Raw genomic sequence first — 27,742 nt, 5'->3', positions numbered from 1 at the left:
GACACTGATTTTGTGTCTCAGGTTCATGAACGATACCAAGGCCTGACCGCCGAAGTAGAAGCCTCCCATACCAAAATCCGGCTACTTCAGGCGGAGCTAGAGGAGCGAGAGGGAAAGGTTAAGGATCTCCAAGACCATTGTGATGTCCTTGTTACCCAGAATAACAAGCTGGCTACATCTTCCACTTCCCAGCTGAAGGAGGTTGAAAATGCGTTGGCACAATCTAACGCCGAGGTGGACGATTTGACTAGCCAGTTGGCGGCTGTTCGCGGTGACAGGAACTGGTTGATAACTAATGGGCTGGTGGGGGCGTTTGAGTACTTACGCGAGTCGTCCCCCTTTACCAATCTGATTGATCGTCTGTCCGCCACCGCTTATCAATCCGGACATCATGATGGTGTGTATAAAGGCTATATGGAGTGCCACCAGTTGGACAAGATACCTCCAGACTTCCACGCTGTCAAAAGCAAACTCCAAAGTGACATGTCAAATGCCCTTGAAGCGGCATACACCGAGCCGCTGCCCTGTTATGGCGATTTGATGGATAAAGTGAATGAAGATGGTATAGAGTCGCTGCGTTTGATGCTGGACCCCACGGAGGAATCTGAAGAAGAATGATAGATTTGTTTTGTTTCGCTTGTTATGTACTGTGTGGCTTTGCTAATGACACTATTTGACTCGGGTTTGGTGCCCATGTCTGTTTTGATTTGACAGCCATTTTAATGCTAATGCCATGATTTCTGACACCGCCGTATTTTGAAAATATAGCTCTGTGACGTGTAATGATTATTGTCTATTAATGCTTCTAACGTCATCACTGTCACGTCTTTTTAACCTCTCTATAAATTTGCCTTCCTTTTCCTTATTTGGTACTTAGACAGGATGGAGAGAAAAAGGTATAGGCAACGTCTTTCCGAAATCTTCCGAGTGCTGGATGCTGCAGATGGCTTACTCCAGTTGCAGAATCCGGTGACAAGGTCGATGCTTCGAAGAAGAAGGCCACTTCCCAATGTTGCACCGGCCCGGGCAAACCGGGCATGCCAGAGCGTTGTTGTTGAGGACCCCCAGCCAATGGATCCTGGAATGCCACCTTTGTCAGCTGACGTTCTGACAGGTCTTATCCCGGTGGATCATGACCGGCGATGCCGTATTACGTACCAACGTCGCTCTGGTGGTCACCTCAAGAAGCAACAGATGGACCGGTCGGGAATGGTGGTTCCGGTGGTGGATGGTGAATCATCTGGAAATTTGGCCGTTGATCCAGCTACATTTGTTGATGGTGATGTGGTGCTGCATACCCCTGCAGTGGTGATGGCACCCAACCTCCATCAGTAGATGTTTTGAACATGTTCTGTTTTTTGGTTCCCATGTGTTGGCTTTTAACGACAAGGACAAGTACTTGGTTTGTGTAAGATAGGTTACGTGTATGTAAAAATGCCTATCTGTTTTGTGGCGGTTTATGTATCTATTACCAAGATACCCGCCGTAAGCGCTGTATTTCTTAACCCTATGACTTGTGTAAATGAAAATATTTCGTGTTTAAGGGTGTTGTTTGTATTTTTACCGTTTGATGCATTCGTTGTGCGATGGTAACTCATGGTGAAAACAAAAGTAAATGTTTTTTATTAAACTTGGACTGAAGTAAAAACGAAAAGACACCGCTGAGGGTGAGTTACAATTGTGAACTGAGAAAAATAGTTAACTCTTGCTGTTAGGAGCAAGGTTTTACAGGTAACATTTCCTTAACTGGGCGATGTTCCAACTGCGTGGTACTGGTGTGCCATCTAGTCGAGATAGGCGATAGGCCCCTTTGCCCAGATCTTCTTGGACGACATAAGGGCCTTCCCAGTTTGGGCCCAGCTTGCCTGAAGGTTCCATCCTGCTTGCTTCGTTGTCACGCATAACGTAATCTCCTGTTTTGAAGTTCTGTTTGGCCACTTGCTTGTTATAATATTTTTCTAATTCTTTCTTGTATTTTGCTTCGCTGATGACGGCCGCCTCGCGCCTTTCCTCTAATAAGTCCATGCCTTCCCTTAGAGATCTGTCATTGTCATCGCCTGTGTTGAGGCGGCGTAGTGACGGTAATCCCGCTTCAGCGGGTATCATTGCTTCCGCTCCATAGGTTAGGCTAAACGGGGTTTCGTTGTTGCTGGTTTTGGGCATTGTTCTATGTGCCCAGAGGACATTTGGCAATTCTTCCACCTAGGATCTTCCCTCGTGGCCTAGTCGTTTCTTGATGCCATCCAGCAAAATTCTGTTTGTCCGCTCTACCTGGCCATTTCCTTTGGGGTGTGCTACTGACGTGAAGATTTGTTGGATGTGGAGATTAGTGCACCATTCCTGGAAAATTCTGTCTGTAAACTGTGTTCCGTTATCGCTCACCAGGTAGAGCGGTAATCCGAACCTGCACACTATGTGTTCCCAGAGGAATTTTTTGGCGTTTTCCGCCGTTATTTTGGCCAAAGGCTTAGCTTCCACCCATTTGGTGAAGTAATCAACCGCCACAATTAGGTACTTTAACTTTCCGGGGGCCGGCGGGAAAGGTCCTATGATATCCACGGCCCATTTCTGGAAAGGCCATGCTGCTGTCACCGGCACTAGGCTGTTCTTGGGCCTTATTGTTTTAGGAGCGAATTTCTGGCAGCTGCGGCATTTCCGTAGTTCCATTACGGCGTCTTCGTGCATCCCAGGCCAATAATATCCCGCGCTATGGATTTTGGCTACCACCGCCCGGGGTCCAGTGTGTATGCCGCATAGACCTGCATGGATTTCGCTGATGAGATACTTTGCCTCTGTTGGGGAGACACATCGCAGCAGTGGGCCCAGGTAAGATTTTCTATATAGGATACCATTATTGATCTCATATTGCAACGCTTTCGTTTGTATCTTCTGTGCTTCGCCCTTGGCGGGAGGTAGCTCCCCTGTTTCAAGGAAACGTAGAACCGGAGTGTACCAGCAAGGCTCTTCCGCTGTAACGGCGGAAACATTCCGTGGTTCAATTGAGCATGTCTGTAGCGTTTCGACTTTGACTTCCTTTTCCATACCTGAGGTGGCGAGTTTACTGAGAGCATCTGCTATCTGATTCTTGCCTCTATGTACATGATTGAGCGTGACGTTGTCAAAAGAATCCATAAGTTCCTTTGTTTTGGCCAAGTATTTTGCCATTGATTCATCTTTGGCTTCGTACGTTTCGATTACTTGATTGTTGACCAGCAGCGAATCGACATACGCGTCCACCCTTGCCGCTCCCATAGATTTCGCCATTCTCAGACCTGCTAGCAGTGCCTCATACTCCGCTTCATTGTTAGAACATTCGAAATCGAAGCGTAAGGCGTACATCAGCCTGATCTCATATGGGCTTATCAACATTAAACCGGCCCCAGATCCCTTTCCACTAGATGACCCATCAGTGTATAGTTTCCAGGTCTGCCGGGCGGTACTAGACTCCGGGATGTCCTGGACGACTGGGTCTAAAATAGCTTCCCCTTCAGGTATTTCGGCTAGAAAATCAGCAATTACTTGCCCCTTAACTGCTGTTCGTTTTTGATATTCGATATCCAAAGCGCCAAGTTCGATTGCCCACTTGGCCAGTCTGCCAGAAATCTCCGGCTTGTGTAGGACTTGTTGCAACGGGTAATTGGTTAGGACTTGTACGCGGTGCGCCTGAAAGTATCTTCTCAGTCGCCGCGTGGCGTGTACTAGTGCCAAGACCAGCTTTTCTAACGTGGGATATCGTGTTTCGGGCCCCGCTAATACCCGGCTTATGTAATATATCGGTGTTTGTCTTCCATCTCGTTCAACCTTGAGTACAGCGCTTACCGCCGTATGAGCTGCCGCTAAATACATCTTTAATACGTCATTAGGCCTTGGTGCTGTCAGCATGGGTAATCCCTCTATGAAGTGTTTCATGTCTTGCAAAGCTTGTTCTGCTTCGTTGGTCCACTTGAAGTTTTTCTTGTTAAGGCAATCTTTCAACGTTTTTATGAAAGGCAGGGACTTCTCGGCATGTCTTGCCAAGAACCTGTTGATTGCCACCAGCCGCCCATTCAGGGCTTGAGCTTCCTACAATGTTCGTGGGGAAGGCATCCGCGTTATGGCGGCCACCTTTTCTAGGTTGGCTTTGAAGCCATCTCGGGTGACTACTACCCCCTGGAACTTCCCTTCTTCCACCCCGAAAGAGCATTTCTTTGGGTTTAATTTAATGTTATATTCTCTAAGTCGCTGAAAAGTTTCTTCGATGTCTGCTAACATTTGCTTTTCTTCCCTGCTTTTGATTACAAGGTCATCGACATAGACCTCCAAATTTCGTCCGATTTGTGTCTCGAACACCTTGTCCATGAGTCTCTGATAGGTAGCTCCGGCGTTCCGTAGACCAAAAGGCATTTTTGTGTAACAAAAAATGCCCACATCGGTATGAAACGCTGTTTTTTCTTCGTCTTCTTTGGACATCTTGATCTGGTGGTACCCTTTGTAAGCGTCCAGGAAACATTTGAATCGGTAGGGTACCAAGGAATCGACCTTTAAATCAATCTCGGGTAGTGGGTATGCGTCCTTGGGGCACGCCTTATTTAGATCTTTGAAGTCAATACACCTTCGCCACGTGCCATCTGGCTTTTTTACCATAACCGGGTTGGATATCCATGTATGGTATTGTGTTTCCCTGAGGATTCCAGCTTCCACTAATTTTCGTACTTCTTTGACAACCGCTGCCCGTCGGTCCGGGGCCATGCTACGTTTACCCTGAGCAACCGGCTTAACGCCTGGGAGCGTGGCAAGCTTGTGTTCTACTTTATTACGGGGGACTCCTGTCATGTCAGAATGCTCAAAAGCGAAGATGTCCACATTTCTTTTTAACAGTTGCTTCAGGTCGTTTCTAACTTCTGGAGACAAAGTGTCCCCGATTGTGACCATCTGGTCTGGATGGCGTGTGCTTAGTACCCATCTCTCTGGGCCCGTGGCTCCGGTGGGCCCTTGGCGTCTTCTTTTGGTACTCAGTACTTCTCCAATCTTGTCACGAAACACAGTAGCGATACCTCGCGGTGTAGGAAACTTCATGAAACCTCTTGCCGTGGAGACTATGGCATCCAATTTTCCCAGGGTGAATCTTCCGATTATCACGTTGTGGTACGACTCAGCGCGAACCACAAGGAAGGTCAGGAGTATGGTTCTTTCTTTAGGTGACTGCCCGAAAGTTACCGGGAAAGTGATTTGACCGATAGGGTCAACCTTTTCCCCTGTGAACCCTTTGATGGGGGCGTGTACTGATTCAAGCAACTTTCTATCTTCTGGTTGCATTCTGTTGAAGCAATGTTCATAGATAATGTCTTCCGAGCTCCCAGTGTCGACCAGGATTCGCCTCATGCGGTAGTCTCCTACTGCCGCGGATATGATCAGGGCATCTGTAGTGAGGTGCAAGTCCTCCATTCGAGGTTCTATGGTCATTGTTGCCAACATCCAAGGTTCGAGCCTGGAGAAACTCCGTTTTGCCCCCTTCCCATATCCGCGTGTACCATGTTCAATTCACGCGGCCTCTTGCCTGCCGCCTTGTCATTTTCTTCCTTGACGACAGGCGGGCCTTGCTTGATGTCTCGTACTAGGTGTGCCAATTTGCCCGACTTTACAAAATATTCGATCTGTTTCTTAAGCTGAAAACAATCGTTGGTGTCATGCCCGCTCCCTTTGTGGTACTCACAGTATTTACTCGTATCCTTGTTAGGGTTATCTTTCAATGGTTTTGGTGGGTTAAGCCTGAGGTTTTCTGAGGCTAAAATTTCAGCCGGTGTCTTGCTAAAGTTGGGGTATTCGGATCGAGGTTTCGACGGTTCATTCCTTGAATAGGAGTTTCGGTGTCTGTCATACCGCGCGTCTTTGTCGTTTCTCTGGTATCGGTCTCCCCTACTTTTGCTTTCAGATCCCCGGTGATCTTTTTCCTCCTGGTTCTTTAGGGCTTCTTTCTTCCTATTGGCTGCATGGCTAGCTACTACCGCCTTCTCTTGTATGACGTATACTTTGGCTATTCGAAGTATTTCGTCGATTGTTGGGGGTACGCCATCCCTTCCATGTAGCGTTCTCAGTAACTCGTCATCATTGACCCCCTGGAGGAAAGCTCCACATGCCAGATCATTCGTCACGCCCGGGATCGCCAGGCTTTCTTTGTTAAATCTGATGATAAAGTTTTCTACCGTCTCATTATCTCGCCGACGAATGTGGAGGAGCTCGTTTCTATCTTTCGTGTGTCTGCGCTGCTGGCTAAACTGTAAGATAAACTTTGATTCTAAATCTTCAAAGCTGTCTATTTCACCTGTGGGCAGGCTATCCCACCAAACGCGGGTCGCGCCCATTAGCGTTTGTACAAACATTTTACCCCATAAGGGCATGGACCAACAGGCCACTTCGCCGGCGCTCTTGAATAAGTTGAGATGATCATCCGGATCGGCGAGACCATCATACTTGCCAACCGTTTGGGGCATCTTGGTTTTTCCTTGATAGGAGCCTCGGCGATCCTTCGAGTGAATTTAGACCGGAACGTCGCGTCTATCGGCTTGTATGGTCTGGTAAGTTCATCTTCTTCCACATTTATAGGCTGTGCTGGTGGGGCGTTCATACCTGGGGCAGTTCCCACTATAGGGTTGGAGTTTCCTATTGGGGACACCCGGGGCCTGACCGTGTTTCCCCTGTCGTACACAGGCTCAGCCGTAGGCGGAGTCTGGGTATAAACCGGTTGTGGCGTTGGGACATTCCACCAAGGCGGCATGTAAGCCGCGTATGGCGATTGAGTGCTACCTTGCGCGGTTCCCTGGAGCGGATACGCCGAACCCCCATACGAGGGTAAATACCCATAAGGGGGTGCATAACAATACCCAGGGAAGTATACTTGGTTTCCTGGTGTGATGGGGGCGTTCATAATTCCAGCCGGCATGACGACCGGCTAGTGAGGCGGTGTTGATAATGCCGCCGTGAGCGCCGCTGAGTATAGCGGTGGCATCGAGTTGGAAATCAGAGGTTGATAGTATTGAGGCATGCTAGTTTATGATACGATGGTGTTGGGGCTCGCCGATGCGATGACAGGGACGGAGGAGAGGCGTGAAGCCTGTGCATTAGTAGTTGTCGCCGGGGCGAACATATTACCCCTAGCTCCCCCCAACTCCCTTGATTGTAGTTGTGAGGGCATGTAAAGAAACGGACTCGTCACCATAGTCTGGGAAGAGACGGTGGTGATGTTGTCAAAACCTGGCGGTGGTCCTTCTGCCTCGAACTCTGGGTCCAGCGACCTCGTAACGGCTGGGGAAGACTGCGTGGTGGCACCGAGGCTCGCCCCCAACGTCAGGTTATTGTTTGTCATCGTTTGATCTGCTACGTTCTGATCACTTGCCATGAGGTTCTGTTACTGAATAGTTCCCACGGATGGCGCCAATGAAGAAACACTGACCTATGTAGTGATTATGGGCTAGGACTTCAATGATTAGTGACCCGAACGCTTGGCTGCAAAACAGAAACACCGTTAGGACTCATTACAGGAATGGGGTTATTCCTGTAACCACCCTCCGGCGTGAGAATAAGTCTCGGTTTGTGGAAGTAAAAGGAAATTGGGAAGAGAAAGTTATATGAGAGCAACATGATCATACCTTATACGTTTACCTTTATTTATAGGTTTTCCATTAGGGTTTCCTCTAACCTAGGATATATTCCGGTAAGTTAGGGATTTACATGATCTTCCCGAAAAGTTGGAGATTTGGTTGTGTAACTTCCATGCGGACATGGAAAGTTCTAGAATAATCATTTATATTTATATTAAAATAATAGGTTGTAACCGGGTCGGGTTGACCGATTCAGGTCACACCTCGTCAAGGATCATATCAGTTTATGAGACAAATCACCAACACCGTTAAGCTTCATTCCATTTTAAGTTCTAAACAATTCATTTAGATTGTCAGTATATTGGTCCACTTAAATTTTCACACAAAGTTCAACTGTTTTGAGATACGAGATTAGTGTTTTAAGGACTTAAACTTATTCGTGTGTCCCACTACTTGAATATACTCTCGTATTTAGTCTTACAGGTGAATATACCTAGATGATATCTGTAAAGGGTTAAATGCGAAACCGTGAGAGCTCAGGTCAGAACTACCGTTAAGCAGAGAGATGACGGTTCGACTTTTGGTGTGTCCCCTTTAGAGGATCTTTTCTTCAACAGCACATGATTAGCATTTTTCAGTGTTTCATCATTTTTTGTACTAACGGCAGTGCTATATTTCAAGCAAATGCAAAATAGTATACGAGGACTAGGCCATTGCTTCCGCAAAATCAGAAGTCCCGGAATAATACCCCAGATATCACTGAGTATAAAGACCTAGTATCTCAGAAAGAGGGACCTTTCAAAGAAGATTTCGGGGGTTACCCATATATCCAAGAAATGTTCCCCACGATATAAGCAAGTTTGAATTTAAGTTTATATCTCAAAAACAATCTACTAAATGTGTAAAAACCTACTGGCATATCCGCAATGAGATCGTTTATCACATTTTAACTTTCCATTTCTTTAGCGTGTTGTGATAATCCACTGATGTACTATCATTTCCTCTTTTTACAATAAAACTCATTTTGAATTTTATCATGTTTTTTACTTTTTCAAATTTTCTAATGTTTTTGGATTTTCTGAAATTTTTACTCCCCTAAAATGCAAACACATTTAAAGAAATTTGAAAACAAACTGTACAAATAAAGTGACAACTGTTGTGAATCGCTTCATTTCGCCATCCGCTTGGCATAAACAATCAGAACTCCCCTTTCAACAAACTATTTTCCCATTTAGATTTCAAAACACTTAAGTTTGTTTTAATCAAAATGGTTTTTCCGGAAAATAAGTTTTGTTAAAACCACTTGTAGGTTCGGGTTCATCATCTTGTTCTTCAAAAAATTCCACATGTATAAAGATTACATCAAGTTCAACTTAATGACCTTGACGAATCACTAATAAGAATAAACCTATGTACCAGTTGTAGGAATAAAACATCTACACAAATTCATTTTACCAATAAAGATGCCGATTCATGCTTCACACTTACCAACCTGGAAGCTCCGGCAAGTCCCCAACCTGTAAAAATTTATCAATTTAAATTTTTCACAATTATCAATTTTAAGAATGATGCCGATTCATGCTCCACGATTACACACTTGGGAGCTCCGGCAAGTCAGGTTTTTCAAGTAAAAAGAATGTCCACCCAATTCTGACCAACCTTGGGTGATTTTAACTCTGATTCAGTTGGGTTATAAGTTGGCTTCTTTGTCGCATAAAAATCTTTAACCCCCTTGGCCTTTCCCTCGTCCATTTTCTCAAAAATCTTTTTCACATTTCCATTAAGTGCTTTCTCGACATCAAATTCTTTCTTTTCAGAATAGAATTGATTTGAGATCTCAACCTTACCAACTTTTTGTTTAAAATTTTCATCCTTCAATGGTGGAAAATTAACATCATCCACTAAAGGCACTGAGTTCTCTTCTTTAAACTCAACCTGTGGCTCTTCTGGCTTTGTGAAACCAGAATCATCGCCCGATTTTACATCATACTTCTTAACAACCCACATTTGGTTGTCTTTGGCTTTCTTTTTGTAAAAATTTTTCTTTGAACACTCACCAACTTCATAAGTTGAATTTTCAAAAATTTTGAATTTTTCAGTTTGTGGTTCATTTTTCTTAACAACTTTTTCTTTAAGCTTTTTAGAGACTTCCTGTTTTGTCTTTGTATCCAACGAACAATTCCATGCAATGTGACCAATTTCATTGCATTTAGAACAGGTTCTAGTATCCTTTCAATGAAAAACTCCAGTTCCTATTCTCTTCTTCTCAGCAAGAAACTCCTGGTTTGATTGTCTCCAGAATGGTTTCTTATGTTCTTCTTCAACACTTCCTCCTGAAACAAATTTTGTGTTTGTCTTAGAAATTGTATCATTTTTATAATTTTCAGATGGAATAAAACCTAGACCTTTCTTTTTGAAGTTACCATTATGGTTTGGTTTCTTTTGAAAACCAGAACTAGAATTGTAACCTTTTTTCTTGTTTAACCGTTGTTGAACTCTTGAAGTGTATTTTTTAGGTTTTTTAGTAAGATTTAAATCTTTTATTTCAGAAATATTAATTTCTGTCATTTTCAAAACCTTTTTGATCATTTCAAATTTAACACTTCTTGTTGGAAATTCTTTATCAGAAGGTCAGAATCATTCAAAGTATATGCAACTTCAAATGTTTCATCATCCAAATTTGATTTTGATAACAAAAACTTTTTACTGTAAACCCGTTTAACCGACGTCTTTGGATTGTTGACCGACGAACTCGAATTTCCAGACTCAGACTCCTCATCTTTATCCAACACCTGATCGACCACCTTTCTTATTAACTCGGACTCATGATCAGTGTCAGACGATGTAAAAGTGATGTCAATGTTTTCTGGTAATTCATCGGTTATATCAGACTTCAGTTTTATATTGACTGCCTTTTGGACTTGCTCCTCATTTGGTTTTCTGGGAGAATATCATTCCCAGATCGGAGGCGGACACTTGTTATAGCTAACACTCTGTTTCTTACCAGTATCCTTCTTCTTCGGCTTCTCATCTTTAAATGCTTCAAGACCTGCAACAGTTGGATAAATCCGGTCAATAAGATAATCAGAACTAGAATAACTCTGTAATAATCGTCTGATTCTCTCATTTTCTATCTTTTCAGTTTCCAACTCTTGCTTCCACTTTGCACTTTCTTCAATATAGAAATTGATAGCTTTCTGCTTCGACATCATCACTGCATTCATCATTGTCAAAGCATCTTCTCTTTCAGAATTTGTCTTCTGTAGACCAGTTACCGTTCTGTTCAATACATCGTATGATTCCTTCACGTAATTGAGATCAAACAGTAACTTTTCAATCATCTTGTCTTTCTCACTCAGTTTCTCATCTTTTTCTGCACACTGCTTGCAAGTTTCCAAGCACTTTTCACACGGCTTGATAACCTCAACAATCTTTTTGACTATTTTTTCGACTTCAACAACTTTCTCAACCTCAATCACCTTCTCAGCTTCACCATTCTTCTCAGCAATTTTAACTTCATTCTTTTGAACAATCTCTTCCTTTTGAGCAACATTCTCATATTTCATCTTCTTTCGTTCTTTTGCTGCTCGTCTATCCTTTAACTTCTCCACACGATCTGCAAAATAAAATTGAAAACTTTCAGGAGATAAATGAGTTTTTGCAACATCAATATGCATTTCTTCCTCATAATCACTGAAATCATCAGATTCTATTGGTTACTGATCAAACTCTATTGTCTTTTCTGTACTATCATCTGAAGAACTAGAATCAGATGGTGTTTGATCAAAAACTGTTGTTCTTTCTGAACTTTCATCTGATGAAACAGACTCTCCTTCTTGACTTTTATCATCACTAGCAAACACTTTCATCCATTCTGTAAATAAATCAGGTTCTTGAATGACTTTTGCAATGAGAGCAACCACTTTTGAATCAGGTGGAATGTATTTGTCCCAGCTAAAACCTTCTGCAATTTTTTTCATCATCTTGATCAATGATACCATAATAAGCTTTCTTATTTGCATCTTCGATCATTCTAGCAAGTGGAGTTTGTGGTTCTTTTTGTTGAGATGGTTGATGAGCAACTTGTTGATATATGGCTTTCCGAAAGTAATCATCTTTTCCAAATGGATTCTTTGCTCCACTAGCTTCCTGATTTTTACATTCTCTCTTAAAATGACCCTTCTCCCTGCATTGAAAACAAGTAACTTTAGATTTATCAAAACCCAAAGTAGACACATGAGCATCCAAAATATCATTTCTTCCTATAATCATTTTGAATTTTTCAGCTCTTCTCAGGACACTAGCTAGACACCATTTGATGTCCATGAGCTCCATCTCTTCAGCGTCTATCTGATCGTAATCCTCTTTTGTCAACATAGGATTTCCGATCCTTCCAGCAAACCAAACCTTCATAAGATTGTAGCACGGTAGCAAGTAACTCCATGTGATCTTTAGCAACTTCTTTGGAAAAGCTTTGACCATTCAGAAGATTTAATGCAATGTTGCACTGTATCACACAACCATTTCCAGTTTTTGAGCTTTGATGTTGAAACCTTGTAGTTGAACTCTTTGGATTCACACTTGGATATGAAGAGATTCCACTACCGCTGTTTGGACTTTGATTGACTGAATCAGATGAATTTCCAGCACTAAAAGTGGTTTGAATTTTAGGACTCATTTCAACCTCTTGAACACTGCCTTTGTAATACATTTTCACATCTTGTTGATTACTCAGATTGTTCATCCTTGCAATCTTTTGCTGCTCAAGATCCTGACTTTCAATTTTTTCAATGAACTGTGAAATAGTCAATCCATCATATTCCCCAGTGTTCTTCAAGATCATCAAAAATGTACCCCACTCTTTTTGAGGTAAAGCATCAGCTAACTTGTCGACCCACTCATCTTGAGTTTTCTCTATTCCCAACAAAGACATAGATCGAACTAAGTGGCAATATCTTTCAATCAACTTCTTTGAAGTTTCTCCTGCCAAACTTGAAAACAAATCAAATTTTTTCTTTAGCAATGCCTTCTTGCTCTTAATCATTTTCATACTACCCTCGAATTTAACCTTCAATGCATCCTAGATTGAACGCGCAGTGTTATCATGTTGAAGCAAGATAAAAATATCTTCCTTTACAGCTTGTTGTAAAAGACTGATCATCATCTTTTCTGCTTTATACATGTCACGTTCTTTATCATTCAGTTCAGAAATAGCTTTTGTGACTCCTAACTCAGTACGTGGTCTAACATACTTTTTCACGATACATTCCCAAGACCTCAAATGATTGGCTTGCACCCAGTTTTCAAATCGATCTTTCCATCCATAATACTCCTCAATTCCCATAAGCTTCAGGGGTTTTTGTAAAGTTCCGGTTTCGTTCTCCATGTTCATGCTTTGAGCAATGGCAGCCGAAGTAGTCGGGGATGAAGCAAACGCGTTGTAAAATTCTTCGTCAGATATTTTCAAACGAGATTATATCCTTCAAACGAAATCACTCCCAAGCGATATTAGGTCCAGGCGAAATTACCTGAAACAATCAACTTTCAAATGGAATTAAACTTTTCAAACGAAATCAGGTAATTCCGTGCGGAATTACCCAGCTTTCACACGAAATTATGTATGAAACGAAATTACTCAAACGGAATACTAATTCCGTGCGAAATTAGTTGTAATTTCAAACGAAATTAGCTAAACACTGTAATTCCGTGCGAAATTAAAGCACATTTCCAAGCGAAATCATGCTAATGTCATTTTGTTCCAACAGATTTTTATGTGAAATTACAGATTATGTCAGATTATGGTTGAATTATGGTCCAATTCTCTCAAGGCTTTGTTAAAACACTGTTTTGCATGTTATATGTGAAGTTCAGATCATTTTAGTCGTCAAAACTTGTTCAATTGATAAAAGAAGGTGTAGAAGTAAGAGAATAAGATGAAATCAGGCTGAAATCTGCGGAACTCCTCCTCCTCCTGAGCTCTGATACCAGTTGTAAGATCGTTGTTGGACCCGAAACGAGTCGTTCAGAGGCGTTCTACTCAAAATGAAAGGCGGAAACAGACATGATGAGTTGAATTCCGCTAGATTTACACTAATAACTGTCTTTGCATTGATTCTGAAGCAATTACAGATCTGAAGACACTTCGACAGAGCTTCACCGTTGGAAAACACCAAGCTAATTTCGTGTGTAATAACACGATATTACAGCTATATATAGACATGGTAATTCCGCATGAAACATGCTTCACACGGAATCACTTACATACGAAATTAAGACTCATGCGATATTATAGACTAATTCCGCACGGAATTACTTAATAACTTATTCATGCGGAATTAACCATTCATGCGAAATTAGCTCTCTGCTTCATTTCTCGAACTTCGTGCCATGAATAATGCAAGACTCGATACAAGATGAAGTCAACAGATGTACGCACCAACAATTACCCACACAAATAAGGATAAAACCCCTCCCTCTCTCGGTTATACATCCATGCCAACAAAACACTGAGAATACGTCTCCTTCAAAGCACAGACATCTTCCTTCCCAAATCCTCTGCATTCTATCTATATCACAAACAAACAAAAAGTATGAATCTTATCATTCCTTCATCTCACTATCTCTCCCTCTCGATTACTTACAACACACCAAAATCAGTCCCATCTCACAACTCCTCCACTCTCTCTCGATCTATACAGCATATACACACCCTAAACCACATCATTCATTTCACCTCCACTCCCTTTCCCCCCTGTTAACCGGCCAACCACCACCATCTTCAGGTGGTGGCGGACTACAGCAGCAACACCACCTCCACAGGCGGCGGCGCTGTGGTGGGTGGTGCCGGTCGATGCTTCAAGCGAGAGAGAGAGTGAGAGGAGAGAGAGACCAGAGAGAGAGATCGAGCAGGGGAGAGAAACGAGGAGATGAGAGAGAGCGGTGGAGATAAGGAGCGGCGCCGCCGCTCATGGCGGCGGTAGTGGCGGCGCGGCGGTGGTTCTAGCGACGTCCAATGAGTTCACGGTAACCCCCCCCTCTGTTAATTTCTTTTCTCTTAAACATTGGTGGCTGATGATGATGATCGGCGGACCGACGGTGCGGTGGCTCGGTTCTGTTTCAAACAGGTGGTTTAGGCTCGGGTTCAGGTGACTTGGTTTAGGTTTGGTTCAAAATGGTTCATCTCTGGTTCGGGTTTTCTGTTCGGGCATCGGGTCAAGACAAGTCTACGGGTTCGGTTCAAGGTTCAAGTTCTACTCGGGTCAGTGTGGTTCGTGTCGTTGTTCAGTATCATGTTCGGGTCTCCCGGGTTCAGGTCGCGCATCGGGTCCGGCTCAAACCCGGTCAACCCGGTCAACCCGGTCAAACCTGGTCAACTCGGTCAACATCCCAATGCGAAGATTTGGTAAAGATTAATGACGTGTTTTATATTTACGTTATATTTTTAGTTTTAATACTTATGTGACAAACGAGCTCGAACCGATTCGGAATTGTATTTAGTTTACATTTTGTTGTTTTTACAAAAATTATATATTGATGATCGAATAATTGTTGAATTTTGATAAAATAATGACAACTTGTGTTGTCGGGGGCATCCAAAAACAGAGGAAACTCTGCCCGTTTTTCGAGAAAATCCGTAAAACTAAAACACGTTTTATTCAAACGGCATACATAAAGCAAGATGCACATACAATCAATTTCGAACGACACTTTATTTACTTACGAGAAACACGTTTTCAATGTTCGACAAAAATCAGTTTTACAAGACAACCAAACTTGAAAGCTTTATAAAATAAATATAATTATCTATATTTATTACAACGTCAAAAAGTCGGATATCTTTCATAAACAAAAAAATAATAATAATAATAATAATAATAATATAATCGAAATTTCGGGATTTCTTCTATAAAAATAAATATAGTCTACATATTTATTTTCAAATAACAAACAAAACGGATTCTTTTACAAGCAAATATAGATATATAGTTATTTTCGAACATAACGACTCGACGATTCTTTAATGAAATAAATCTAACCTTCACATTTATTTCAAACGCCTACACGGCACAATATACATATATACATCATATATATCGATGGACGAGTTCGTTATATGGTATTTTCATATAAATATTCTTTTTATACACGTACGACTTCTCGGGTCGATAAACGATACTTATCAAATATGATGACCTAATCGTTTCCAATTACTTCACAACTTAACCGTCAAATCCTTCGGTCAACGATTCGGTAGAGCTAGGTGACACCTAGTTTAGTTACCGCTTTTGTTTAGATACTTATAAGATATTCCATGTTAGGAATATTGTAGAACGCATGCTAGCGAGTCTCATCTTTGAAACGACATCACGAAGTCGTAAATAGCTAGCTTTGCACAAGACAATTCAGGTGAGTTCATAACCCCACCTTTTTACAGTTTTACATTTTTCTAAATGTTTTCGGGGTGGAAAGACATGAACATTTTGCAAAGCATACAAGGTTTTCAATAAGCATGAATTGCATATTTCTAAACCATTTTAAAAACAAGTTTTAACGGACATAAATGGTTTACGAAAAGCTTATGTTCTATACTGGTTTTCAAACAAGCATATTTTTCGAAATGAGCATACATACGCATTCTAGTTTTCTAACTACGGGAAAATACAAGTACAAAGAGGTACACACAACTAAGGAATGACACATAGATCACGTGACGAATAGGGTACCATAAGCACCATTAATCAACGTATACATTTAGACCACGGAACAGAAGGGATAGATCTAATGGGTTTCAGGCAATCCCACTCTTGGCCTACTTCTACCAATGAGTGCTTTTGTGTCTCAGTCGAACTCGACAAAAATGCCTAGGTTTGGTGGCTTCTTATGTCGTTACATATGTTAGTGGCCTCACGAACCATTAGCGATCTCGTATTCCTTACACTTACAGAACTCAGTTTCAATACGTCTTTACAAATTACATACCATGTTTTATACAAATTCAAAGCATAGGATTATGCGGGCATGAAGTCAAAGTCAGGGAGGGCATTGACGGTTATACAAACTTTACAAATACAAGAGTTTACAAATACAAGAGTTTACAAATACATGGTTTTACGAACATAATGCGTTACAAATACAAAGTTTCCATGTAACTTGACAAGAAAATGATTTTTAAATTCGTTTTCTCAATAATATTTCACCAACTGCTTATTCAAAAAGATTTATTTAAAATCTTTTACAAACAAACTATGAACTCGCTCAACTTTATGTTGATTTTTCGCATGTTCTTTCTCAGGTTACTTTTTCAAATCATGGAACGGTTGGAATAAGAGAACCATTGGAGATTCGAGTACTTAGTGGGCGTTCGATTTTCTAGAAGTCTTAGCTTATTTGCTTCCGCTGTGCAATGAAGATACCAGTCCAGTCACGCCAAAGCTCTGATATTTCAGGGTGTGACATAGCATGATTCAGATTTATTATGGTTTGTAAATGAATGTGGATTAGATGAAAGTGTTGGGATCTTTTAACAAACTGTGATGTATTAAATAAATGTACATGGCCATGCTCATGATAGGGAACGTTAGAGTAGGATGATATTATGAAATTGTGTGATTTTGTGATATTAAGATTCCAAAGTTATGAATGTGTATTGATCTGTTTTACAAGGTGACAATGTGGATCAACTCTTGTTAAATGAGAATGAATTAAGGATTAGTGTTCTTGCAATTCATGGATTAATATTGGTTAGTTCGATGTATGCATAATAGTGATATTGGTGGAATTATGTTCATGAACTAAATGTTGAATTTGTATGATAAATGCCACTGATGATCGTGCAATGAAATTGTGATAAATGGTAACAAAAGCTAATGCTGGTAATGGAGAGATGGTAGGGAAGTTACAACCGATTAATCGCTAATTTTGGTATTGGGTAACTAATCGCACAAGTCTTTGGGCCGGTATATGCCTGGGACGGGTATTTGGGTTAAGTCGCACAAGAGGATCCAGTCGCACAAGAGGATCTAGTCGCACAAGCATGTTTGGGCCAAACATCTCACTGGGCTGCACCCTGGCCCACTAACGAAACACCAGTCGCACAAGTCCAGTTCAATCGCACAAGCTGGGAATTGGACTCCACATGTTGGGCCGAACCTTCACGTTGGACCACACACACACACACACTTTAATTTGATCACGCAATTGTTGGGCTACAAGTTGTTTGGGCCACACGAATTCATGACATGATTTAACACTTGAATGTTTAATGATCTGAACTGCTAAGTTGTTACATAATGTGAACTTGCATATCCACTTGATGGAGAACTGAACTATCGATATGTGCTATGGTGAATTATGAACATGTGATGTGAGCCTTGCATGAGGCTCAATTACTTGAACATGATGTTATGAATTGTTGTGTTACAAGAACTCGTGTTACGACTTGTATAACGATATGTGACTATGTGTATGCTACATGTGTAATGCGAATGTGGAATATGTGACTCACCTTCATGTAAACTGATTATCTTTTGGTAACCACGTATGGTTTGATTGATCAACTGGGCGCGGGTAATGTAACGTAACATACCGAGCAATCTAAGGTGAGTTCATTCCTCTTGAGCATGCGTCCCCGTGGTTGGGACAGTCATTGGGTATCCCTGAGAGGGATGGATTTTTGGGTAAATCGAATGGGTATTCCTGAGAGGGATACATCCTGTGGTTGAAATCTGGAATGTTGGATAATACACTCGTCCTATCACCTTTAAGTCCCATCTTTTTGTTACCGGAGAGGTAACGGGGTATTAGTTGGTAGCGCTACTTAGGTTTGGCACCCTCACCCCGTACCGGAGAGGACGGGTATGAACTAATGACCCAGTCATGCCCAGTGTATTAATAGGAGCACTGGGGAACGGGCAAAACATACATTAGGAGCCGTCTTGTATCCGGGGTATTATCAACATTGTAATCAATGAACGGAATTAAACAATTGGTAACCAACGTTTTCGTAAAACTATGAACTCACCAGTGTTGTCTGATACACGTGTGTGCATGCTCGCAGGTTATTGATACGTGTGGATGTGGAACTTGCTGTCTGGGATGCTGGAGTGGTCATGTTCGGGGAACATGGAAACTTGAAACGAGACTAAATGATTTCATACACTCGGATCTTAGTTAAACATGTATTATGCTTCCGCTGAACACGACGTATTACATTTAATGTTTTTGTAACGCTTTATGTTAATAAAAGCTTCTATTTCAAATCTTGTTATGAGTTCAATGTGGTTGGTGGCTAGATCCTGGTACGTCACTCGCCTCGCGGGGGTTTTCGCATGTGGTATTTTGGGGGTGTGACACATGACTCAGGTAGCGAGCCTGAATTCGAGACTTCTCCCAGAACCATTCTACCAGAGATACCCCTCACGACTCCACAGATGGTTGGTATGGCCGAATTCACTTCATCATTCCATGTTAATACTTCTGCTTTCGCCAACCAGGTAGACACCCATTATGCTTTCACAAGCAACGGATGGATAGACGACGATGATGTTCCTCCCTCGATTCATGAGACAGGACAATCATCAGGCACTGTACCAGTTATCGATGACGTGGATAGAGGTGACCCTATGATCGGAGGATCTTTTAGTATCGCACTAGTGGTGGATGCCACTATCGTTATGGCTCAACCATTAGAGCCATCAGTCGTCCCACCTGTTGTTGTTGTTGTTGAGCCCGCTACTGAGATCCCTCCACCGGTTATTACTGAGTCATCCTTACCATTGATCGAGTCATGCGCACCTACTGCACCTCTCTTGGTTTACTATCGAAGTAGGAAGAGGATTAGACCTGTTGGAAAGATCGCATCGACATCACGCGCTGAGACAGCATCTGCTTCCAAGAAGCAGAGAGGAGTATGGGTTGATCAATGTTGTCATTGCGACCGACAGTTCGCCACTCTGCGCGGAGACCAGGACTCAACTAGAGATCAGATGAAGGATCTAGAGGGACAGATGGACTGGTACGACAAACTGAAGGATCTAGACGACAGTGTGATGGATCAGATGCACTGGAGAATAGTGGAGCTAGAAGAGCTTTTAGGAAGATGTTGGAATTTGGGTTTGAAGTGATAGTGGTTTGTTGTTTTTGTTGTTTGTGTTGTAGGTCTCTTTTGATAAACCCTTTATGGCTTGCATGCCAAACTTTTGGATATTTAGGAGGAAATTCCATGTAGACTTGTTGTTGGTGTTGACACGCCGAATTTTGATTAGTCGTTGTACTAAAAACATGCATTGTAATTTTTAGTATAAATATCGAGTGGGTTACTTTTGGTTTAAAAATTGTTCTCATTATTATGTGGATATTATACATGCGCAATGTTTGGTCCACTAGCATTTAATGATTGAATTATTTTTGGATATCTTCTTATGTTGTTATTCTTGTTGTAATAATAGAAACGGTGAAATGCCGCCAAAAGCGAGACAGGGTCCTGGACTGCCTACCACCCCAGAAGAGTTGGCACAACTCATAGCCCAACACGTTAATACCGCCATGGAACAGCACGATGCTAACCTGGATAATGGCCAGGGACGTGGACGTGGTACTCATGGGCATGGTTTTGGTGGAGCACAGATCGGAAACCCTAAAGGTAATATAATGATCGGAAAGTTTTAGTAGTTCCTATGTTATGATATAATCGGAGCGTAATCTTGATTTTCATTAACCTTGTGAACAGTGCACAAATGTACGTATAAAACATTCCAGGGCTGCAACCCACGATCATTTACCGGTACCAAAGGACCTCTTGATATCACCAGATGGATTGAGAAGATGGAGTCTGTCATGGCAATCAGTGGTTATGTTGCTGACCAACAGGTTAGGTATGCTTCTTGTTCCTTTCTTGATGAAGCTTTATCCTGGTGGAATGCACAAGTTCAAATAATGGGTGAAGACACTACCTATGGTCTAACCTGGAATAAACTAAAAGAGATGCTCCTAAAGGAATACTACCTGCGTAATGAGATATAGAAGATTGAGACCGACTTCTGGAATCTGACCATGGAAGGCCTGAACGTCAGAGCTTACACATCTCGGTTCAACGACTTGGCAAGGTTGGTTCCACGGATAGTCACTCCTGAGTATGTTATGATAGAGAGGTACATTTGGGGGCTATTGCCACGAATTCGCAGCATGGTCACATCAGCGAAACCCACTACCTATCTAGAAGCTACTACTCTGGCGAAATTGTTAGCGAGTGACGCTGCTCGCAAAGGTAGCCTTAACAAGAAGGAGGAAATCGGGAAGTCGTCGAGCAAGGTCAATGAAGACGGGAAATCTGAGCGGTCGGAACGATCTGAGCCTAGATCTGGAGATTCGTGGAAGCGCAAGTCTGAGAGCTCGAAGAAGGATCCTGATGAGAAGCGTGACAGGAAACACAGCTCGGGGAAGGCTTATGTAGCAAACTCTAGTGGTTCTAGAAGGGATAATGCCAGGGATGGCAAGGGTAGTTCTGAGAAGAAGACTCATGGGGATGAGCAGAGAAAGTGCGCCAGGTGTGGTCGGACTTGTGACAACCGTAAAAAATCCAGGTATCCGTACAATTAATAAATTGTGATTAGTGCTTAATGACTGCTTTCTGATTTCCGCATCATACTTACATGTGCATCACATTTCATACTGTTACATCATTTTTACATACAAACTTTAGTGACATAAACGATGCACAAAGCACGGTTAGCACAGTTAGCGGATAACTCAGAAAAATGCTGACGAGGTTCAGTACATAGACAAATAGCGTTTTGAGACCCCGTATGGGCCAGAGACAAGGTACAACACTAGTATGGTGTGTAGGGAAGTAAGGACCATAAAACTGCCTCACTAGGTGATAGTTTAAGTGCCGGAAAGTGCCTAAAACCCACTTAAAGTGCTGAATTAAGCATTTTTCCAGCAAAAATCAGCATTTTAACAAGTTGGTAACATGCAAAAATATGACTAAATGGTCCTAAATGCTTTCCTAAGTGTCGGGAATTAAAAGTGTCACAAAAGGATACTTAAAGAACACTAAACGGAATAGTTTGACACTTTAACGAACCGGTATCTAACCAAACAATCGGACACTACCCGAAACACCAAAATTATACTAGAAGCATTGTTTTAATGTTTCTGAGCTAGTTATGATCCCCGAACACCCTAACACACTATATAACACATTATACACTTAAACACTAATCATCACACATGAAAACTAACTAGATAACCTAACTTGCCATTAAACCACAACCTATACCCCCCCCCCTTGTTGGGACGGTCACCATGTGGCCCCCACCCCATGATCTTGCTTGGTTCACTAAGATATGATTAGAGATATGCTTTGTACTATTGAAACATAATACCTAATGGATAAAAGAATTAGATGGTTATAAGATGGATTAAGGGCTCACATCAAACACACACTAACACACACCACTCTCTCCCTCTTCTCCTTGCTCCCTCACGGCTGAAGGTCACCACCCACACCACCATCATCATTCATTCAAGTTCATTCAATCTAAGTTCATCACAAGGTGCAAGAAGGTGTTTAAGGAAGTTTGGAGCTTGTGGGTCTTGAAGGACCTCTCCCAATTGCTTTTATCCATGACATTTGTCATCGTCATCTTCTAGTGTTTTTCCCTAGCCCTTGTGCTAGTAGTAAGTGTAGGATCGGTTTTGACGCCGTACGATTGCTTAACGAACGTTCAACGTGGGGAATTCGTGAACGTACGTGACCGAACACACAAGAACGTACAAATGACGTGATTCTATTGAATAATATGTCGTGTACAATAGCCGAGAATCACGTGTAGAGACTTTCTCTCTCTAGACTTTCTCTCTCTATAATTAGATCTCTAAATCTCCAAATGAGCAAAAAGTCTTACACTTTACAACTAAAGCTCCTATTTATAGGCACAAGGTTATAATGAGAAGTCTCATTATTTACACAATTGCCACCTTGCCTTTACTAACTAGTAACATCATCAAGTCTTGCATTCTTCGATTTCTACTACGATTTTGATTGACAGAGGCGATAGACACTTAATGCACTAACAGACTCCCCCTTGAATATTGCCGTAGTCAATCTCGTAGCGTCTTGTCTTTCTCTCTCTCGAACAGAATCCCCGTGGATCTGTCTTCGAGCTTCCGTTGCTCTTCCTATCGATCAGACTTCTTTTTTTTCAGGCTCCCCCTTTCGTCAAGCTTCTGTGCTTTTGGGATCGACACCTGGATTTCCGAATACAAGCTCCCCCAAGATAGTTATCTGGCTTTTAGAATCCATGCTTCCTCTTGCGTTGAGCTCGTCTTCAGACTCCCCCTTAGACTCAGCTGTCGAGATCGTAGTCTGGCTTTCATAGATTCAAAATTTCAGGATCAATTCCTGGCTCTATTCTGTATCTGCTCAGGATTTGAAACCTGGTTAACCTGCACATCCTCTACCTCAACTTAAGTTTTACAAATTTATAACACTATGATTTAAGAAACTTACTGGTAGAAGTCATTAATTCATCAATCTGTATAGTTACATCAAGTTCAAACGAATGACCTTGATTAACTAACCACACAATCTTTCAAAACATTTGTATATAACATTCAAAGTTTTCAACATATTCTTCCCAAACCAATGTAGTTCATCATGTTTAGCACTCAGAATTTTGAATATCAGCTCTTCAACATCAGTTGTCGAAAATCTTTTTGAATTTTCAAAATTTTATGCTAAAACACTCCGAAAGAAATATTTACAATCTAGGTGTATATTGTCTGTATATATTTTTGTGAGTTTGTGTAAAAGGATCATATCAGTTCATGAGACAAATCACTAGCACCATTAAGCTTTAATCATTTTAAGTTCTAAACGATTCACATAGATTGACGATATAGTTGTCCTCTTAAACTCAATCTAAAAACTTTCAAAATGCTTACCGATACGTTAAGGTATATTAATTTTGCACTAAATTCTTATGGACCCCACGATCTCAGCATATCCCCTCATCATGCATTACACAGACTCAAGTAATGCCTTTAAACTTTCATCAACTGTGATATGTGCGAAAACAAAGCAGAATGTTTAAACATTAACAATCAGGTCGATACTTCCGTATACGCAGAGAAAGTCCAATGTTTAAACAAAATAAGAAAATAAAACAAGTTGAAGTTGTTTAGGCTTTAACCACCAGGTCGATACTTCCGTGTACGCAGAGGTGATCCAAACCTTAAACGAAACACCAAAGAAAATAACGCAGAACGTTTAGGCAATAACATCCAGGTCGATACTCACGTATACGCAGAGGATGTCCAATGCTTAAACAAAATAAAGAAATAAAACAAGTTTAAATATTTGCAAAATAAAATGCACAATCACAGCGACTTTTAAGCAAGTTGTGAAAGTTCACAAACTTAACCAGTTTTTATGCTTTTTGGCATTCAGCAATTACTGAGTAGGTACACAATCACGAAGGACAAAACTAAGTACTATGCTTTCAACCGTGTTTCCCACTAGAATTAGGCTTTTTCATTTAAATTTGTATCGTTATCGCAAATCTACTAGTCTAGCTGAGCCTATCGTCACATCCTTAGTGAGATCCTTTATCACATTTGACATTTCATATCTTTAGCATGTTGTGATAGTCCACTGATGTACAATCATTTCCTCTTTTCACAACAAAACTCATTTTTGCTTTTTCAATGTTTTTGTCATTTTCAAATTTTCTAATATTTTTTTTTTAATTTTTCTCCCCCTAAAATCAAAATATGTTTCATTTTTTTATTTTTAAGGAAAATTTGAAAACAAACTGTACAAATAAAGTGACAAACTGATATCGAATCACTTCAATTCGCCAGTCACTTGGCAAACAATCATAACTCCCCCTGACAACAAACTATTTTCCCATTTAGATTTCAAAACACTTAAGTTTGTTTTAATTAAAATGGTTTTTCCGGAAAATTAGTTTTGTTTGTCTTTTCACAATCTTGGGGTTATTTCATCACATTGTTTTCCTTTAATCACTTGTTGGAAAGATAAATCAAGTACAACTTAATGTCCTTGATTAGTCTTTTGTAATTTCGAAATATCACGGTTACCATCCTGTGAATTTCTCAAGAAAGATGTCGATACCTGTTCCACACTTACCAACCTGGGAACTCCGACAAGTCAGTTTTTTCATTTGAAAAGATCTACCCAAGCCTGACCAGTCTTGGGTGATTTTGACAATTCAGATTCACCACTTTTCACCTCAATTTGTGGCTCTTCTGTTACGTCCTAATTCGTATTTGACAAAAAGTCGCAGCGGAAACTCGTGCCATAAAATTTCTTTCATTATTAACGTCATGACTTACTTGAAAGTACGTTTTAATATGTATCTTTTACAAAAAAATAAAGCATAAGCCCTGATTACTAATAATACATATTCAGTTATTCCCGTACAATCTAGCTTGTGACTCGCTCTTCGAGCTCTATTCCTCGTGATAACCACCCGTGATTCGTACAACCTGCACTCACCACATACATTCATCACATTAGTATACAATACATAAACAAGACTCAATACATGTACACTTTCCATTCAGCTTTCTCTCTAACTTTAAGCATATCATTAGCATATCCATTCCCTTGTGAGTCTTCAATAATGTACCTGCGTAAATCTTCGTTTTCCAGGTACATGATTAATATCATTAACACTTAACGTATCCAAAATCATACTTACATATACTCTTGCATACATCCATACCTCAATACATACATGCCTAAACTCATACGTATCTTCATATATTCATAAATACACTTCTACATATGTACCTACATTCATACGTCTCACATTCATGCCTACGATCACAAGTACTCCCATACATACACAAATACACATTTGCATACATACATACATACATACATTTCTACGCCTTCACATATATACATACTATCATACGTATCTTCATATATATATACATAAATACGCTTCTACATACGTACCTACAATCATACGTCTCACATTCATGCCTACGTTCACACGTACTCCCATACATACACAAATACACATTTGCACACATACATACATTTCTACGCCTTCACATATATACATACTATCATACGTATCTTCATATATACATAAATACGCTTCTACATACGTACCTACATTCATACGTCTCTACATTCATGCCTACGATCACACGTACTCCGATACATACACAGATATACATTTGCATACATACATACATTTCTACATACATACATACCCTTCCTACATCGTTACGTACATGCATACACTCGTACATATCTTTATACATGCATACATACATACACATCTACATACGTACATACTTTAACGAACACGTACTATATCACGCGTACCTCTTACATAATCATACATTATTAACATGGGTCTTAGACTTAGCTTTATAGCCCATAAACATCTAAGGAACCATCAAAATCATGTTTGGGAAGTCCACCGTAGTCCACGGATATCAAACCGAAGCCCACGGTACATAAATTAACTTAAATAACAAGATTTCAGCTTTTGGGACTTGGGAAGGCCGTAGGCGACGGCCCTAGAGGCGTCGGCGACGGGCCTTGCCTTTACCCGTAGCCAGAAACACCCGTAAACAGCTAAATAATGCGTCTGGCAAAACTGATGTTGTTTTGTCGTTCGTACGCGCTAAAACGCGCATAACTTTTGAACCGTTTATCCGTTTAACCTCTCGTCTCTTCCTACATGCTTGTAAATTCACATTCTATCATATTAACTTAAAATCCTACCTCCGGATTAAGGAAATTCTTAACTTAGAATTAGGTACCATATTACTACATATTCTTTAGGATCCCACATTTAGGTACCATATTACTACATATTCTTTAGGATCCCACATTTAGGTACCATATTACTACATATCCTTTAGGATCCCACATTTAGGTACCATATTACTATGTATTCTTTAGAATCCCACATTTAGGTACCATATTACTACCTATTCTTTAGGATCCCACATTTAGGTACCATATTACTACATATCCTTTAGGATCCCACATTTAAGTACCATATTACTATGTATTCTTTAGAATCCCACATTTAGGTACCATATTACTACATATCCTTTAGGATCCCACATTTAGGTACCATATTACTACATATTCTTTAGGATCCCACATTTAGGTACCATATTACTACATATCCTTTAGGATCCCACATTTAGGTACCATATTACTATGTATTCTTTAGAATCCCACATTTAGGTACCATATTACTACATATCCTTTAGGATCCCACATTTAGGTACCATATTACTACATATTCTTTAGGATCCCACATTTAGGTACCATATTACTATGTATTCTTTATCTTTGGGGTGTTACACGTTATGGGTATTCGTGCATAAAAAGGTCTACGACATACAAAATCCTATACTCCTCACTTTCATACTTGACCAAAACATTACACCAATCGATTAGCTTGTTTCTAAACTACTTTTAAGATCGTTTGCCCAATATACCCATCAAGGGCGTTTTGGTCAACTTTATTCCCATCATTTACGACAGAGGACTTCATCACATATTTGATCTCAACATCATGTTTAATTAATTAAAACATTATATTACTTAAACAAATTAAGAAGTGATTACAGAAAATCACTTACCTCGTGCGTCCATGTTCATACTCGTTTCCTCGCCACTTTTGACCCGTTAGCCTTCCGTGCTTGATTCCGTCTCGACATGATTCCTTTACTTCCATGTCATCGAAATCACATTCTTATTAGCATACATAATTGTACATGTTAACGATCATATCGATCGCATAATTCCTATTTGACTTTCATTAGTTACTTCTAGCAAGCATAATACATGTGACCAAATTCATATCATTTCAAACTCATGTAAACCATCATGTCATCGCATTAAACACACATTCGTCAAACACGCTCCATATAACTTACCTTAATCTTACAATTATGACAACTCGTCTAACCATCCTTCTTATACACGGTTGACTTTTAGAAGTCAACGGTTCATTTAGTTTAACTTTCGACCTATCATTATATACCCGCAACATCATAATCGACTATACGGACGACAATACATACATTTTATCATACGATTGGGGTACGTACCATCTTTTAAGCATAATGTACAACTAATTCATGCACAATCTTCTAAA

The 27,742-nt window shown here is 40.7% G+C and overlaps 1 protein-coding gene and 2 long non-coding RNA genes across 3 annotated transcripts; 1 reads left to right on the top strand and 2 right to left on the bottom strand.

Annotated features, from left to right (window-relative positions):
* Positions 1–2,202: 2,202 nt before the first annotated feature.
* On the bottom strand, positions 2,203–3,882 carry LOC110890218. Its single transcript, XM_022137814.1, has one exon. The coding sequence runs from the start codon at positions 3,880–3,882 to the stop codon at positions 2,203–2,205; it is 1,680 nt and encodes a 559-aa protein (XP_021993506.1).
* Positions 3,883–14,079: 10,197 nt separating this feature from the next.
* LOC110915757 lies at positions 14,080–15,080 on the top strand. The gene is made up of 2 exons (XR_002579219.2): positions 14,080–14,600; positions 14,702–15,080. It is a non-coding gene; the product is annotated as an uncharacterized LOC110915757 (long non-coding RNA).
* A 9,826-nt stretch (positions 15,081–24,906) lies between these two features.
* On the bottom strand, positions 24,907–27,264 carry LOC110903812. The gene is made up of 2 exons (XR_002572182.1): positions 27,225–27,264; positions 24,907–25,088 (listed from the first exon to the last, which is right to left on the bottom strand). It is a non-coding gene; the product is annotated as an uncharacterized LOC110903812 (long non-coding RNA).
* Between the last annotated feature and the right edge of the window lie 478 nt (positions 27,265–27,742).

The sequence above is a fragment of the Helianthus annuus genome, chromosome 2 (genome assembly GCF_002127325.2).
Source record: "Helianthus annuus cultivar XRQ/B chromosome 2, HanXRQr2.0-SUNRISE, whole genome shotgun sequence".
Taxonomy (NCBI): domain Eukaryota; kingdom Viridiplantae; phylum Streptophyta; class Magnoliopsida; order Asterales; family Asteraceae; genus Helianthus; species Helianthus annuus.
The sequence above is the reverse complement of the archived record's forward strand: the minus strand, read 5'-3'. Positions and strand labels throughout refer to the sequence as shown.